Source organism: Microtus pennsylvanicus, chromosome 1 (genome assembly GCF_037038515.1).
Source record: "Microtus pennsylvanicus isolate mMicPen1 chromosome 1, mMicPen1.hap1, whole genome shotgun sequence".
Classification (NCBI taxonomy): Eukaryota; Metazoa; Chordata; class Mammalia; order Rodentia; family Cricetidae; genus Microtus; species Microtus pennsylvanicus.
In genome coordinates, this window is record NC_134579.1 from 143,877,972 (window position 1) to 143,896,582 (window position 18,611).

Below are 18,611 nucleotides of genomic sequence, written 5' to 3' on the forward strand. Positions count from 1 at the left end.
CCAAAACAAAACTAAATTTAAAAGAAAGCTCAAAAACAAATAAAACAAGAACAAAAAATAATCTTGTTGTGGAAACTGCAATGTGACCCATTTAGTCACACAGTTTGCCCTTAATTCCATTCATCTTTACTTGCAAGTGCTCATTGCCTTGGGTCATTGGTCTGTCTTAAGGCCTCTAGTTTCTGCTACACTACTGATAGTGGACTCTCACTGAGGCTCTTCTTGGATTGCCTGTTGTTGTCCTATGTCATGGAGATACTGCTGCTTTGGATCTGTAGGTTTGTCCCCTTCACATGCTCCAAGCTCATAGATTCAGTGGATGCTGGGGTAGGCCAACTCATAGCCCTGGTTCTGGGCCTAGGTGGTAGCTGGGTTTGTCAGCTCACTAGCTTTCCCTCCTCGTCACTACACAGGAAAGCTTTCCAGCACTGCCTCAGCTAGCCTACAGCAATGAGTGGGGCCTATTCCCCTGCTGTCAGGCCCTTGGATCAGGGGCCCCCCTCATTCACATCATCAGGGTCAACTCTATTGCTTTTCCCAGGCAGAGTAAAGGGCCCTCTCTTCTGATTCCTATAGGGAACATATGGGATTTGGTGGTGTAGCACAGAAGTTTCTGTTCCACCCAGTCCCATAGCCATTCAGTCCCAAAGAAACACACAGAGGCTTATATTAATTATAAACTGTTTGGCCTTTTAGCTCAGGCTTATTATTAACTAGCTCTTAAAATTTAAATTAAGCCATAATTCTTGTCTTTGTTTAGCCACATGGCTTAATACCTTTTCTCAGTAAGGCATTCTCATCTTGTTTCCTCTGTGTCTGGCTGGTAACTGTGCCTTTGTCTTCCCTCTTCCCAGAATTGTTCTAGCCTGGTAGCCCCGCCTATATTTCCTGCCTGGCTACTGGCCAATCAGCATTTCATTAAACTAGTAACAAATCTTTACAATGTACAAGAGTATTATCCCACAGCATGATGGGGTCAGCTCTCCTGTCTTCAGGAACTCGGGCCTGGCTTGCCTGTGTTCCTGACAACAGGGTCAGCTCTAAGGTACTTCCCAGGTGGAGTGGAGGACCCACTCTCCTGTGTGCTGCAGCTGATGTGGGACATGGCTAAGTGTCTCAGTCTTATACACTGGGGTCAGCTCTCTCAGTTGCCACAGGTAGAAAGGGGCTGAGGAGGAAGGGCATCTTTTTTCCACCCATGCCATCACATGGCAGATGAGAGGAGTTCAGCTCTCCTGCTCTCATGTTCTCAGAGTCAGGTCACCTGTATCCCCAACCACAGGGTCAGCTCTCCTATACTTTCCAGGTGAGGTGCATGCCTATCATAAGGGTTGAGGCCATTTCTCCTAAGTGCAGACGTGAGCTCTCCCTGATAGGTAGAGCCAACTCTCCTGCTACAGTATCCGGAAAGAGGCAGGGTCAACCATCTCAGGGCCAGTGAAGGGCAGAGCTGGCTCAATAAAGAAAGCATGGTTCCAACACAGGCCACCCAGATCACCATGCCCCCTGCAGCAACATGGCCTCCAGGTATCAAAATGCTCCCAGGTGGCCGTCTAGACTCTGAGCATCCACAAAGCCCTCAGTGGCAACTGTAGCCACAGACACAAGCTCATTCCTAACCTCTGCAGGGCCATGGACCCTGAATAACATGGCCCCTGCAACAGCATGGCCCTTGTTTATCAATATGACCCCAGGTGGTGGGCTAAACTCCTAGCATCAGCATGGCCTTTGATGGTCTAAGAAGCCATAGACATCAACACAGACCCAGGCTGCAGTAGGGCCATAGACCCAGACATGGCCCTCTGCAGAAGCCCTGGTTCAGATGATACCATGGCCCAGTTGAAAGCCCTGGCCACCCAAATCAGCCTGGCCCTGCCAGCAGCACAACCTTTGGACATTAACATGGTCTTAGGTTGCAGCCAAGACCATGGGTATGGCAGCAATATGAGCCAGGGACATCAACACAGACCCCAACCACTGTAGGACCATGGACTCACACATGGTCTTTAGCAATAACCCGGGCCATGTTGTCATGACTTCTTCTTTAATTTTTATTATTACATATATATTTATAATAAATAGGTAAATATCATCAATTGGGCCCATGTCACCATGTCAATTGGTGCTGTCATTTTCAGGTCTGTTTAGGTGACCATATGGTTCATATTTCTCGGGTGCAGCTATCCTGTCATATTTAGAAAACACAATCTCATGTAAGATGCCATGGTTCTCTGGCTCTTAAATTCTTCTACATATTCTTCTGTGATGTTCCCTGGGCCTCAAACAAGGGAGTTGCATTATATAGATAGATCAACTCATGAAACCCATGGTGTTTCATTGATCTTGCAATTTGGACAAGTTTTTGGGTTTCTTTGGTAGTTTCCATAAGTGCAAAAAACAAACTTTTTTGATGATGGTGAGAACAACACTTGTTTGTGGCTTTATCTACCACAGGGTGGGTTATATTCTGAGTCTCAGGTTCAGGTATTAATGTTACCATGTTCTTGCCCTGCACTAGGCTGAAACTGAGGCTTGAGTGCTGTGCAGACAACAGAGAGAAACTTGCCCTGTGTGGGACCTCTGACCCTTGCAAGGGCCTGTGTCCATGAGTGTTGGTCACTAACCTCCCTGCCAACCAGAACCTGAAGAATATACATGGGAAGGTTGACCACAGTCATATGCAAGAAGATCTGAGGGTTCGGAGATAGCGGGGATGTATTACAGACTTTTTGATGTGTGAACTGAGCTACAGAACTTGATGGTAGACAGACCAAAGGTGTCTTTGTAGGATGAAGTGCTGCATCTCTCCAGGTACACTGACCTCCTATCCTCAACATGAGCTAAAACCCTCCAAGGCTTTTCTGTCTAAGGCTGTCCTACAGGTAGTTGGTGATGAGAGTTCCGTTGCACTTCTCTGGGAAGCCTTACAACCTGTCCTAAGGACTTGATGTGTGAACAGACACTTCAGCCAGGATACCAGGAACAGACCTCCTTTCACCTCAGTGGTCCACAACTAAGCCATGCTGTTTGGATGTTTCATGATGACTGACATGAGCCACTAGTCCCCTAAGGATGAAGAATGACTCTAAGAATGATCTAGAAATGTGAAGGGTCAGGACAAGGTTTCCAGCAGAACTTCCTCTAACCATGGGAATTAATACCCCTTCTCTTAGACACATTGACCATGTAGACATCTGTCTTGAAGTTCATGTGAATACTGATCTGACTTATAGAAACTAGAAGAAAAACTTGCTAAAAATAGTCTGATGAACCAGGTTGTACAACAGATGTGTTGGTTAGTTTGTGTCACCTGACACAAGTTAGAAATACCTGAAGAACATCTAGAAATTTCTTCCATTAGCTTGTTCTGAGGGTACATATATACAGCACTAACTTAGTTATTGATTGAAGTGTGAAGGTACAGTCCACTGTGGGTAGTAACCCTTAGCCAACTTAGTACCCAGTGGGAACTGTAATGGTATATTACTTGTATTTTGATAAATAAATTTTGCCTGAAGGCCAGAGGCAAAGCTAAGGCCACTAGAGGTCAGGCAATGGTGACACATACCTTCAATCCCAGGATTTGGGAGACAGAGTCAGATGGATTTCTGTGAATTCAAGGCCATCCTGGGCTACACAAGATCAATGCAGAAACAAATCCAGGTGATGGTGGCTCACACCTTTAATTCCAGTGTTTGGGAGCCACACGCCTTTAATCCCAGCACTAGAGGGAATGTAAAATTGTAGGCGAGAGAGGCTTAGTTTGGTTAGTTTGCAGTTGACCACCTTTGGTAGAAGTAAGGCTTCTCTAGTGACTTGGTTATCTTGCTTTTCCGGTTTTTGGGTTGAACCCCAATTTTTTTGTCTCTGGGTTTTTATTATTAATGCTACATTTGATGCCTTACATTTGAGGTAAAAATTCACAAAAAACAAAACTATTTGCCTGAGGCTTTTTAGCCACCAACAATGGCTAGGACTGCACAAGAGGCTTTCGCCAGAGCTGTACCAGCTCCACCCAGCTCTACTTTCTTTTCTTTTCCCCCACCCAGCACCATTCTTGGACTGCTGCCAAACTAAATAACTGCCTTGAAATCCAGTCAGGTTTTTAATGTTCTATGCAGAAGCAATCAACCTCACATTTTCATCAACATCATTGGTAGATTTGAATTCTTAAGGGGAGGAATTAATTAAAGAGAGAGATTTTTTCCATATTAAAAATGGGGGGAAAACATTACAATGGAGAGATTTGGGTCTCTGTATGATGATATACTAGACAGTTTGAAAATGGAATGAATAAATGAGAGGATATCTAATTTAGATGGGATTTATGTAATGTCAATTGTAAACATTCTCAGCATTATGGTTTGTGTCTTATCATTAAACAAGTTGATTAATCTGGTTGCTAAGATATAGGCCTTAGAAAAGTCTAATAAAACAGATCACAGAGTGATTAAAATCCAGACAGAATAATTTAATGAACAACTAATTTCAGCATTGCATTATAAGAATAGAGAGGAGCCCGGCAGTGGTGGCGCATGCCTTTAATCCCAGCACTCGGGAGGCAGAGGCAGGTGGATCTCTGTGAGTTCAAGGCCAGCCTGATCTACAAGAGCTAGTTCCAGGACAAGAACCAAAAGCTACGGAGAAACCCTGTCTCGAAAATCCAAAAAAAAAGAATAGAAAGGAATAGCCTAAGGTTCTCAGACAACCAACCTTAATATATCCAGTAATCTTGCAAGAATTGACAAATGGCAAAGGTTCTGCTACAGCTAACTGGACTCCTGTGCCACTGTTATAGTTAAAGAGATTCAAGGAAGCAATAGTCTCCTATAACAAGCATTCCCCTTTTGTGAAGCAAGTGTTAAAATCATGTTCAGTTTGAAATAAAAATTATCCCTAATGACTGGAAAGACTTTGTTAATGGAGTTTCAGAGACTGGTACACAATAACAATGGAGTGCCTGGTTCAAAGAAGAGGCTAAACTTATTGAACAACAGACTAAAGCTAGAAGTGGGGAAATCTCCCAAGATCAAATTCTTGGAGGAGATTATGCTTCTACAGACATGCAGGCTGTATATAATGACCACAGCCTAGATTAATGCTGCACAGCAGCTTTGAATGCTTGGGACAGAATTGGAGGATTGAGAAAAAAAATGAGTCATTTAATAAACTCATCAGGGCCCAAAGCCCCTTTACAGATTTCTTACAAAGACTGACTTCAGCGGTAAATAGAATGATGCCAAATTCAGAAACTAAACAAGTAATAATTAAATCTCTGGCTTTTAAGAATGCCAATTCTCTATTCAAAAGGATAATTAGGCCATTAAAAGCAAGGTCAGCACCTTTGGAAGAATAGATCCAAGATACAATTAATATAGAATTTCCCAGAGCAATTAAAGAACCTAATGCCTTATTGTAAGAAACCATACTGCTGTGGATGATATAACAGCTATAGAAGAGAAAACAAAAAAATTATGAGAAACCATAAAGTGAGTATTTGGCAAGCTTATATAAATGAACAAAGATCAAAATTAAAATGTGAATAAATGACATTTTCATTGAAGGTCTGGTAGACACATGCAGATGTAACAATAATTTCATTAGAATATTGGCATTCAAATTAGTCTCTTCGAGATGTAAATGTTCAAGTTTTAGGTACTGGAACTTTATTTTGAGTAAAGCAAAGCATGAGATGGGTTGAATGTATAGGGCCAGATGGACAGAGATGAATATTAAAACCAAATATTGCTAATATAGCAATGAAATTGTGGGTTTATGATTTGTTACAGCAGTGGAATACTGAGATTAACATTGCCCCAATCTTAGAGACAAACCATAAATTAAAGTATGTTTCTGGGAAAAATATTAGAAGTTTTTATTTAAAAAAAACTGTCACCAACCATTCAGGTTGTGCAAGAACAGAGCAAAACAGATGCTGATATTTCAAAGGCACCAACAGTACTATCTCTAAAATGGTTGACAGACAAACCTATGTGGATTAAGCAATGGCCTTTAACAATAACAAAACTGAAGGCTTTATAACAGATGATACAGGAGCAACTAGATGTTCACCATATTGAAGGATCAACCAGTTCTTGGAATTCTCCTGTATTTGTTGTTAAAAAAGAAATCTGGAAAATTAAGAATGGCAACAGATTTAAGAGCTGTTAATAAGGAGATTCAGGCAATGGTCCCTCAACAGTCTGGCATTCCTTTGCCTTCCCTATTGCCTAAAAGATAACCTCTTGCAGTTATTGATTTACAAGACTGTTTCTTCACTATACCTTTACAAAAAGACAGAGAAAAATTTGCCTTCACAATGCCTACATATAATAATTGTCAACCTGCTAAAATATATCAATGGAAGATCATCCCACAGAGAATGTGAAATAGCCACACTCTGTGCCAATATTATGTAAGTCCACCACTGAAAATGATACATAAACAATTCCTGAATCTATAATTTACCATTACATGGATGATATTTTGCTATCAGATTCAAATGTAGATACTTAAAAAGAATGTTTGAAAAAGTAAAAAAAAAATCTGGCCTTGTTGGGGATTACAAATTGCTCCTGAAAAAAAATACAAAGAGGAGATTCTACTAATTATTTAGGCTATAAAATAGCCTAAGTTTACAAAAAAATTAGACCTCAAAAGGTACAAATTAGGAGAGATCAACTACAGACTCTTAATGACTTTCAAAGATTGTTAGGAGACATTTCCCTGCTTCAGCCCACTATTGGGATAAAACCTAATAAATTTATTAATTTAAACAAAACCTTAGTTGTTGAGAAGAACTTAAATAGTCCCAGAGAATATCAACTGAAGCTGAGAAAAAATTGACTTTGATTGAAGAGAAATTACAGAAGATATATATGGATTCAAATCTTAACTGCATTCTGGTCATATTACCTTCCAAATATTCCCCTACATGAATTTTAATACAGAAGGAATATATTATCTTAGAATAGAACTTTTTACCATATAAACCAAGTAAAAAAATTAAAAATTGTGTGGAAAATGTCTCTGAGTTAATTCTGAAAGAAAAATTGAGACTTCATCAATTAGCAGGGATAGAGCCAGCAGAATTTATAGTACCTTTACTAATGATGAAATTAACAAATTATGGGAAGAAAGTGAACCCTGGAAAACAGCTTGGAGTAATTTGGGGGGAGAGATTAACAACAACTATCCTAAAAGTGATAAAATTTGACTTATAAGGAGAGTCAATTAGATTCTTCTTCACATTGTATGGGATACACCAATAACTGGAGCCCCTACGTTTTATATTGATACAAATAAATCAGGAAAGGCAAGTTACAAATCAGAAATTTTAAGTAAAATGGAACAAGGTCTTTACGATTCTGTCCAAAAGTCAGAATTATATGCTATTCTTCTGGTACTAAAGGACTCCTGGACAAATGAAACATCTAAAGAAAAATAACAAATCATCCAGAAAAAAAATGTCTCAAGATAAAGAGTAAACTGGGCTATTGGTATATCACATTTTCAACAGGGTAAAATCTTTCCAAATGTTTGTTTCTGCTATTCTCTACAGACGCATAAAGCAAATGGTCTTTTTGTAGTCCCAGTCCAATTAAAGATTAAAGCTGGCTTTGGAGATGGAGTTTGGCTCTCTCCTTATGCTTATTAAAGAGAAATTCACAATCTCTGTCTCATGTCAGAAGAGCCATGATATGAGACAGAAAAAAAAACAAAAATTTAAGAGCTATTTTATTGTTACTAATCTCATAATCCTTTGATTTTATATTGACCCTTTGACAGCTTTTCTTAAGGCATAAGGCTTAATAATATATATATTTATTTACTTATTTATTTAACTTTACATCATGATATTAATGGTCATACAGAATACTAATTCTAAAAAAAAAATTTTTAAGTACAGAAAACTTTTATTGGAAACATCTTGATTATATTTCCAAGTGTAGCTCTCATTTCCCAACAAAGCACTGGAGAAGGGGCCTCATAGCCACCTGGTCCCAGCCTGAGTGTGGCTGCAGGAGTTGGTTCCCTTTGTGCAGGGCTGAAGAGCACAGGCAACCTTGAAGGATGCTCTGCTCAGCTTCCCTGGCCTCTACCCTGATAGGTCTGAGACACAAAGGCCACTGGCTGAGCTGCCAAGAATCTTTGCCCTCACCCCTACTCGGTGCTGGCTGTGGAGGCAACTCGGGTTCAGTAGGCCATGAATGTGCCTGATCCAAAGGCTGCAGTGCCATCTGGCCACCACTGCTGGGCACATTTCTCTGCGGCAGCAGAAGCATGCACAGGTCAAAGTCTCCAGTATTACATGCAGATTACTAATAAGCAGTTGTGAGCCACCTGCTCCAATGAGTAACACCTGCTGCCAGTGACTATAGGGATCAGAGGAACAGGCAGGCTGGCAGAGGCACTTGACTTACTCAAGCAACAATACCTGGAAGTTTAAGTCACCTGTAAGCTCAAAAAGGAACCAATACAGCTTGTAAACCCAGGGCCATATACAGACTCTGGAATTGGAGGGAGGAATAGCTCCCCACTCCTGCTCTAGTCTCAGGGACTCGAGCAGCAGGACACACACTGCTCCCTGGGGCACCATGTGTCTCGAGTGAGTCATCACATTAAACACACCCGAGGTTTCCTGGGGCCTAGAATAGAGCCAGTCACTTTGCAGAAAGATGCTCAGTAGGAGCACACCATGTGCAAAGGAATGCAGTTCCACACACACAGCTTGAGGGGTTCCCCTGCAGCCCCATTCCTCATCTCTCTTTAGATGCAACAGCAGGTTCTGAGGAATCTTCACAGGAGGCCTCCATCCAGAAAACGGCCCTCCTCCTTCACCAGTGACACTGCCAACCCAAACATAATTTTCTATAAAATATCTGGTTTCTCTGAAAGTAATAAATATTTACCACGTCCTATATCCAAGCAGCAGCAATTGAGGGAGGGTGAGAAGGAAAGAGCTTTTCTGTGACTGTCATGAGGAAAGATGGAGGGAAAGGAGCGGGAGGGAAAGGAAGGGAGAGTGGGGTGGCCCAGTAACTACTGGTGACACAGAGCCCTCCTTCTCCCCACTTGATCTTGCCCAGTGTCCCCACCACCAGCTGGAATGTCAAGTGGCTGATGGAAGGACAAGTAGGCAGGGGAGCTGCAGAGTAGACCAGGCCAGGGCTGGCAGAAGGAAAGGATGACACCCTCTGTGAGGCAGCTGAGGATGGTCCCTGCTGAGTCCTCCCAAAGTCTGGCAGTGGGTCTGACTGCTGCCACGAGTCTCCAGGAGGTCCAAGAGCGGGGGCTTCTATGTCCCATAGGGAACCACCCTGCTTTTCACTGGCCAGAAGCAGTAGGAAGGCAGGGAGATGCTGAAGATGAGGAGGTTCTTTGCTGGATCCACAGGAAGGGGGATGCTATGGATACTCGGAACAATTTTACTGCAGGGTTTCAACGAAGGCATCAAATTCTCGGACATTCTTCTCATGCACAGCCACTTTCTCTGGTAAAGAATCCAAGTCCTGGGCTGGAGAGATGGCTCAGAGGGTAAGAGCACTGGCAGTGCTCTTCCAGAGGTCCCGAGTTCAATTCCCAGCAACCACATGGTGGCTCACAACCATCTGTAATGAGACCTGGTGATTTCCTTGCCAGCAGTACATTGTATGCTTAATAAATAAATAAATCTTTAAAAAAAAAAGAATCCAAGTCTTCTGCCATAGACTGGGCTCCAATATATATGATTTCAGGGGGATTCTGAAATTTACGACAAAAGGTTCCCAAGTCCATCGGAAGAATGTCATCTTTAGAAAAAGCAGGTTTAAAGTCAAGCACAACAAAGTCGTCATGTGGATTGCCACTGCTGCCCCCGCTGGAGCCATCTGAGTGCAGGCTGCCGTGGAGAGGAGACATGGTCTCTGGGGAGTCCGGGGGATTCACCATAGGATCAGCATCCTCCAGCTCCAAAGTCTTGGGACCAAACTTGTCATGGCCACCTGGTTGATGGGTTTGTTGACAAATGCTCCCACTTTTCGGACAAAGACAGTCTCCAAGACATCCTGGGGTGAGGCCCGTCCCTCACTGCTGTTAGATACAGTCTCAGTGTCCTCACTGCTAGATGGTACGGCAGCACAGTGGGTTCCCTCAGAAGGTGTGTGAGTCACCGGTCTCTCCTGATCAGCCTGGGTGCCGTGAGCAGGCTGGCTGAGAGCTTCCTTCCCAGGAACCATCAGCTGGGAGGGAGGGGAGCTAGAAAAAGAGGTGGTACAGACTTCCTGAGAGTCTTCCACTGACAGGTACGTGACTCCAGCATCCTCACCAGTTCTGTAATTGCAAGGGTGCATGGGAGAGGAGCTGGGGTAGGGACGGTCAACAAAGTGATCAATGATAATCCCCATGATAGGTGGGGTCCTCTCAAATTGCCTGGTCGACATGAATGCCAAATTAATTCTATAAGCACAGGAAAGAGTGATGGTGCCAACAGGGGTTCCCACTGTTCCAACTCGGACTGTCTGGAAGCCTTCTCCTAAACCATTCAGTTGAACTTCCCCAAAATAAATCCAGAAAAGATTTTAGCCTACGACCGTCTCAGATCGGAAAAGCATGGCAGCATGGTGTCTGACCGACTCTGCTTTCTTTCTTCTAGAAAAATTTTTATCTACCTACCTATACATGACTTCTTGTTTGAGTCTCTATCAGTTTTCTGCAGTGAACCATGAGCATACCTAACAGCAACCTTTAAAGTCTCCATAAGGAGGATGGGGCCTCAACAATGATTCTTCCAGGACTATGATAACACCACTAATCTGAAAAACACCACTTAAGGATCAGCTTTGAACTACAAACTGCTCATAATAATTTCGAGGTGGCTAGCTGAAATGATCCAGCCTAACAGACTACTCTAGTCAGAACTTGAGACAAGCCCAGCACTTTCTTATTACACAGAGACTGAACAAAATATGGTACAGATACCTCTCTCAGGACTTGACAATCAACCCAAATTTTCCTTCATGATCCCCTAAAGATACCATCATCCCCAAACAGCTGGAAGTAAATTTAAGAATACTATGCCCACATCTCCAAGAGGTGGGATGGATGGTTTTTAAACATTCAATGAATTATGAATATTTGCCATTGCTTAGGGAGTTAGTTATAAATTATTATTGGTAATGGTCAGGAGAAAAAGCTAAAGGAAATTAAATTCAAGGTTCTTGTTTTGAAAAAAGTGGATAGAGATATAATAAAATAAGAGCGTAGATTATTGAATCTACTCTTTTATTTATTTTTAAAAAACAATCTTTTTTCATTTTACATACCAATCTCAGTTCCCACTCGCTCCCCTCATCCCCTTCCTTCCACCTAATCACCAACAACAGCTCACTCCAGGGCTGGCCTCTGCTCTGTTCTCCCAATGTGTCCTATATGATGCAGAATGCCAGATGAGCTTCCAGTCTGCCCTGGGTTCTCGATGTTCTGAGAAGGTGAGATTCAATCCCCATAAGAAAGCAACATAGATGTCTGTGAAGGCTGAAAAGGGACCAGCTGATTGATGTCTGGAAAAGGGGACAGACCCATTCACAGTGGAGTCACCGGTCAGGGTACATTGTCATGAAGCCCAGGAATTGTGTGAGGAGATTCATGTGGGTGTGAAACAGGAGGTAACCTGGGTCCTGGAGATAGATAGGCATCTCCATCACCCTAGGAAGAATTTCAGAGGAACCCTCCATCTTCCTAGGATGTACCTATGGTCTTTCCATAGCCTTCCTGGGATGCATTTGTCCTCTGTCTAAGTGAATTCCCCATGGCAGATGCCGGAAGGATAGGGCGGTAACACAGGACCCTCTGGTAGAGTGGTATACTTAGAAACAGGAAGCAGCCAATAGGTCTGAGAAGGCTGTCAGTGACCTCCGGGTCTGTAGGGATAGGGGTGGAAGCCAGATACAATTAAGCTCATGGTTCCTGTAAATACCCTTCTGGGTGTTATGCAGACTTCTATAGCTGTTTAGTGATTACTGGGGGGACCTGAAGCTCATGTTTGGGTTCTGTCCAGTTCGGTAACTCTGCCACCATTTGCCTACAGGAGAGAAATTTCCTGCTCTAGATCGCAGAGAACAAGCAAATCCGAGGTGGATGTGTGTCCTTTGTTCCACTCTTGAGGACTCTAAGCTTCCTCTGAGGTCACATAAGTCCATCCGGAGAGTTAGGTAATGGCCTAGGCACCTAACCAGCTATACTCTTTAAGGGTCTCTGAAGAAGATGTTCAGGTGACATAGCCCAACTGTGACTTACATGGAAGCACACTGGCTTGTTCATATAGCAGTAAGGCCTTGTTCCCTGTCAACTCTAACAGGTGGTAAAAATCAAGTACTGGCAAAAAGCTCCCCAGTGTCATCTGGAGTCTAGCTAGGGACAGAGATTTGCAGCCAGGGCTTCCTGCTGTCTCTATGAGGATCCCATGGCTTCCTCAGTCAAGGCCTGCCTGACTCCCACAGAGTCTGTCTCAGGGCCTTGTGTCCTGTGAGGGCTCCAAGTGTCTGGTCTGAGGCTGACATCCTGGGGCTGAGTGTGCCCAGCACAGGTTCTGCTCTCTGCAGGTAGACAGGTGAGGGATTCTGACCTACTGCAGTTTGTCTACCCCATGTATGTTCTGCAGGAAGGGCCTGAGCCCTAGTGTGGGGACACTGGGAGGAGAAAGCAGACACAGCCCAGTCCTGGCAGCCCGGTGTATGAAGTAAGACAAGCCACACCCAGCAGTTGGGAGACAGGTTTTCATTTACTGTTCACATGGAATTGCACATGTGCCGTTTCAGTTTTCAAATATCTGTTTAGAATCTGAAGTGTGTACAAGCCTGAGTCTTTCTCAGTAACATCCCGAAGCTGGAGGGATCCATTGGGATACACTCTCTCTCTTCTTCTGTGGGCAGGCCCCCTGGTAACGGAATTTGTGGCTCTGCTGTATTCTGCAATTTTAAAGATCTGGATGCTATACACTCCTCTGTACCAGGAAAAGGCTCTCACATCTTCTGGAAGATTGTGGACAAGAAGTAGAACACTTTCCCCTTCGGCAGCATTTCTTGGCACTGGCTCTATGGTGAGTTGGGCAAAGCTGAGAGGGTTGCAGCACATAGAGAGGGAAGCTGGAAGAGAAAGAGAGAAACAGCCCTCACATGGGGATCACTGAGTTGGCAGAAAGATGGCAATCTCTATCCTGTGCAGGTGGATTTGTCACTCAGCCTAGAGATACATACCATCCCACTCGCAGGAGGTCGGCAGCATGAGCTCCATTCCCTCATTACCCTGAATGTGTCATTTCTCTGCATGTAACTCTCCCCTCATGTGACTACATAACTGCCCCACTGTTCCCCGTCAGCTTGAAAGGAAGTGAGATGCCAAACCAGGGTCACATGTAGTTGTGTAGTAGATGACTGGGACCAGAGCTTCTGATGTTGACCTCTCTATGAGGCTGCCATGGTTTCTCCCATGCATGGCTGGAACCTCAAGATGCTGAGTTACTTTCCATCAACGTCTTCCTTGATACAAGGAAACAGTGAGATGCAGTCTAATCTACAGTTGTCTGTCTCCTCCATGTGTTTCCTGCACTAAGTGCTCAAACCCCAACATGAGGACGCAGTACAGAGGGGAGGCGGACACAGGCCAGGCACAATCCTATGTGTCTAAGTCCCACCCGGCACAGACCGATTGCAGAGAATCACTTACAATCCACGTGGAGTTGCACATGCACCAACTCTATTTGCAGGTCTCTACTCAGAGTTCGTAGGGTGTAGAATCCAGTGTCTTTCCAGGTGACATTGTGGAGCAGCAGGGATCCATTGCTGTACACTGTCTCTCGACCACTGTGTGCAGGGCCTGGCATAGTTGAATTCGTGGCTATTATGTGTCGAGCAACTTCCAGATTGTTGAACGTAATCACACCTTTGTACCAGAAAAAGGTTTGAAGATTCTCTGGGAGATTGTGAACATGTAGAAGAACGCTTGCCCCTTCTGCAACAGTGAGTGGCACTGATTCTATAGTGAGCTGGGCAGAGGTGGGAGGGTGCCCACAGGTGAAAGAGGAGGCTAGAAGGGAAGAGAGAGATCCATCAATATTGGGACTTTGTACTTGGCCAAAAGGGAGCACTGAGCAGGTGTGTCCATTGCTCAGCCTAAGCTTGTGAGTGTCTCCCTGTCTTATTTGGTGGAAACCTGCACACGACCTGCATGTTCTCAGTGTCCCCACACTTGTCATTTCCACTATATGTCTCTCTCCAGTTCTCAAGATTGTCCTGGCTTACCGCCATCAGACCCCTGCTCACACTTACAGTGGATGGTATTGGGGTGATGGCTGTCCAACCTCTTCTCCTACAGACCCTGTGTCTTCACTCTGACTTTGTTGTTGTTCTGTTTCTCTTGGGGTTCCAGTCAATATCTGACTTCCCCTTCTAGCTTCTTTACTCATCTGTCTTCCAGTCAGCTGTCTCTGGGGCTCCATGAGAACTGAGATCTGTTCTATACTTTTGAAAGCAATACTACCTAGAAAATCTCAGGTACATGTGGAGAATTGATAAATGAGTGAAAGATGTCCCAGGACCCTATATGCCCATGGACTTATTTAAGACATTTATAGGTTTGTGGATCCAGAGCTGAATTTTTCCATTTGATTTGATTTTTTTGTTCTCATTTGTATTTGTGTGAGATTATATGCAAGGGCATGTCTCAAGGTGTGGGAGTGGATGCAGGACAGGTACCTCGGTGGATATCAAAGGACAATTGCATTCTTTGCTTCTCGGGTGGAGAGACAATGAGGCAAATGCCTGTATCCCCTGAGCCATGTCACTGATCAACACCAACTTGGTTTTTCATGTGAGAAGTCTTAGCTGAGAACATCAGTCTTCAGAATATTGTGATCAGGGAAAATAACTGTGGGTAGCAACCATCAAGCCCCCCGCCCCTTGCCATTTCTTGCACTGAGAGCTTCCTACAACTGAGCCTCTGTCTGGCCCTTTGGCTATTCCCCTACAAATCCCAAGACTCCTCTCAGGTACTTTTCCAGCTTAGGAGACTCCAGACAGTAGGTGAGTCCTCTCCTCTCACACACTGTCAACTCATGATCTCCTCCCCCATGAGCAGAAGCTCTTGAGAGTCCAGGACACTTTACAGAGGGGCACTGAGGGTGCCTCCATTGTCTCTATGGGCAATCTGTCCTGTGTCACCTCTGCTTCAGCATAGCTCCCAAGACTGGTGGTCCTTTCCCTTTCTAGCTGAGCCTCCTCTCAGAAAGGGGCAGCTCCCAGAGTCCCATGGGCTGTGGGCGGGTCTGTTCAAAACCATGCTCCACCCTTCTCCACTCCCAGTGTTGCCCCATCTCCCTCTCCACTTCTCTCTTAATGGTTCAGTCCTGCACACCACACAGTGATCAAAAGGGCTGATGAGCATCCCTGTGCCCTGAGAGAACAGCAGCTCACCCTGGAGCTGCCTTCTGCTGTGTCCTGCTCTGGGTCTGTCAGAAACAAGATGGAGCCCCTGCAGTCCCTGTGTGACTCTGAAACCCAGTCTGCCCTGTGTACTCAGCGCTCTAAAAAAAAAAAAAAAAGATGCAATGTCTTCTTAGCAGGAATGTGACAGAGATGTCTGTGAGGCCTCAAAAGGAAGAGCTGAGTAATGCGTGGAGAAGGAGACCAATCCAGTCTCACTGCAGGCCTTAGCCAGGATGCTGACCAAAGACAAAGGTCCAGGAGCAAATGTATCAGGAGCCTCACATCCTGGGTGAGTGGGAGGAGATGACCTGAGTGCTACAAAGAGAGCTCTGGGCTCCATCACCTCATGCAGGGTTTCACAACAATGCTCACACTCCCTCTACTGAGATGTCTAATGGATCTGCTCATGTGCTCCCTGGCCTCTGGAGTGGCTTGAGCTTCTGCCTAGCTGATTCCTGTAGGATAGTCTATCTTTCCCAAAGAAAATACATTTTTTTGGAACTGACTATGAAGCCCTGGCAGTGGATCACTCACACAGAAGCAGCCGGTAGGTCTGAGAAGGCTGTATCACTGATCTCCAGGAATGTAGGGACAGGAGCAAAAGCCAGGAAACAAGTTCCTGGTTAGGGAAATGCTTTTCTGAGTTTTGTTGTGTGTCCCAATGCTTCCCCTAGTGGTCACTGGGGGAACTGCAGCTCACATCTGGTGAGCTGTCCATCTCAGCAGGGCCTGTAGTCCATTGCCTGCAGGAGAGAATTCCCTGAGCTCGATCAGAGAGAACAATAGCTTGCCAGGATGACCTGTGTCCTCAGTCCCTCTCCTTAGTGACCCTGACCTTCCTCTGAGTCTCATAAGCCCATCAGGAGAATTCACTAATGACATGGGTACCTGTCCAGCTGTCCGGGGGACCTTGTCTAACCATGGCTCTCATGACACTGCACTGGCTGGTTCCAGACAGCACAAGACTTTGAGTACTAGAAAGCACTGTTCCCGACCATAAGGAAGTCAAAATCCAACCTTCACAAAATGCTTCTCAAGGATACCTGAAGCTGAGTCTGGGAGAGAAGTCTGGAGCCAGGGCATCCTGTTGATCACCTCTCCCTGAGGATCCAGTGTTTTCCTCAATCAGGACCAGTGTTGGTCCCTCAGGTCTTCTCAAGGACACATTCCTGTGAGAACTCCAGAATGCTAGACAAAGGCTGATATCCCTGGCTGGACTACCCACCATGCATCCACGTGTCTGCAAGGACTCTGGTCCACTGCAGTCATTTTCCTCCACATGTGTCCTGCACTAAATTCTCAGACCTCGACATGGGGACACAATGCAGAGGTAGGCACAGGCGGACCTGACGATTCTGTGTGTCCGGTGGAACAAATCCCACTTAATACCCAGCGTTCACAAAGAACCACTTACTGTACACAGGGAGGTGGATGGTTGTTAGTGACACAACTCTTGAATGTCTACTGATGGTTTGTAGGGTATAGAATCCTGTGTCCACGTGGGTGACATTGGAAATCCACAGGGATCCATTGCGGTAGACTGTCTCTCTACTGCTGTATTCAGGCCCCGGCAAACTTAAATTGTTGTTCAGTTCATAGAGTACAATCCTGCGTTTCATATTTGTTAGCCCTTTGAACCAAGCAAAGCCTAGCAGATTCTCTGGCAGACTGTGGACATATAGAAGGACGCTGTCTCCTTCGAACACATTGGGCGGCACTGATTCAATGGTGACTTCAGCAGTGGCGGGTGAATGACAACGGATTAAAAGGAAGGCTAGAAGGAAAGGGGAAAAGTCAATATTGAGGAGGTGTGATCATCACTTAGGTGTGTGGGTAGGGCTGTGACCACGCTCCTTGATGGAGGTGAGCAACATGGTCTCTATTCCCTCAGAGCCCCTGATGGTGTCTTTTCCTGTCTATGAAATAATCTTCTCACTGGTCTTCCTGCCTTCCCCTCCCAGTGTCCCCATATCCCTCCTCACACAAAGAGGAATTCACTAGCAACCTCCTTTTCCTCTAGAGGGTCCTCACTTTCTGATTTTTCTCTGTTCCCTTTGTGTTATCAACCAACCCCTGACATCAGTTTCCAGTCCACTAGAACCAGGGCTTTGTGAAGACAGGGGTTATTAGTGTGACCTTCTAGGAAGATTCAGTTCCTGGAAAAGATTCAGACACCTTTACGAAAGGAGAGAAAAAAGGAACAGAGGAATGTTGGAAGGAAAGGTGTCTCCATGGTATCATCTACGTAGGTCATGGTTTGGAGTGAATGGTAATAATTATATTCAAGTTTGATTTATTTTTTTAATTTACTTATATACTATATGTGTGTATTTCTGGAGGCACACGGGTCAGTGTGTGCGGGTGTAGGACCATGCCAGAGCAACCGTGCGGAGGGCAAAGAAGAGGCTGCAGGAGTCTGTTTCTCCATCTGCCATGTGGGAACTGAGGACTGAATTCAGATGGTCTTGTCTCCCACACTGAGCCATCTCACTGGCTCACTCCTGTTGATTTATGTATGGAGTCACCCTGTCATGACTGGGACATCGGGCTTCAGAACATGGCAGCCAAGAGAGTCACTCCGAATAGGGAGTGACGAGTTTTTCTCTTCCCTCATCACCTCCTGTCCACTGAGCGCTTCAGAATGCTTCCCTCACTGCACCTTCTGCCCCATAACTGCAAAGAGAAACCTCAAGTCCCCTCTCGGGTACCTGTCCTCTTAGGCGACTCCAGGCTGCTACTGAGTTTCCCTCAACCCACAGTCAGGGAGTGGGTACACTTACCTATGAGCAGGAGCCCCGGCCAGGGCGTGCAGCCCTTGTAGGGAATCACAGAGGACACCTCCATCTCTCTTCCTACTGTGCAGTTCTCCCTCTGAGGAGAAGTTTCAGTTCCAACACAGCCCCCAGGCTCTACTGTCCTTCCAGCTGAGCTGAGTGTCCTCACAGGCGTTTCCCACAACCGGATTGCTGAGGGTTGTTGGATCTGTGTCCAAGGCATTGCTCTGTCCCTTCCACTCCCAGTGCTGTCCCACATCCCTCTCAACTTCTGTTTATGTTTCTCCTACAAGCACCATATTGAGCAACAATGCTGATAAGCATCCCCATGCTCTCAGAGAACAGCAGCTCATCCCAGGGCTGGCACAGGCTGTGT

The 18,611-nt window shown here is 45.0% G+C and overlaps 1 protein-coding gene and 1 pseudogene across 1 annotated transcript; both read right to left on the reverse strand.

Moving 5' to 3' along the window:
• Positions 1 to 9,232: 9,232 nt before the first annotated feature.
• On the reverse strand, positions 9,233 to 10,543 carry LOC142859922 (autophagy-related protein 13-like; annotated as a pseudogene).
• A 2,213-nt stretch (positions 10,544 to 12,756) lies between these two features.
• On the reverse strand, positions 12,757 to 18,305 carry LOC142859915 (cell adhesion molecule CEACAM3-like). The gene is made up of 4 exons (XM_075990488.1): positions 18,242 to 18,305; positions 16,876 to 17,235; positions 13,705 to 14,064; positions 12,757 to 13,124 (listed from the first exon to the last, which is right to left on the reverse strand). Exons 1-4 carry the CDS (start codon positions 18,303 to 18,305, stop codon positions 12,757 to 12,759), a joined length of 1,152 nt encoding a protein of 383 aa, XP_075846603.1.
• Positions 18,306 to 18,611: the final 306 nt, after the last annotated feature.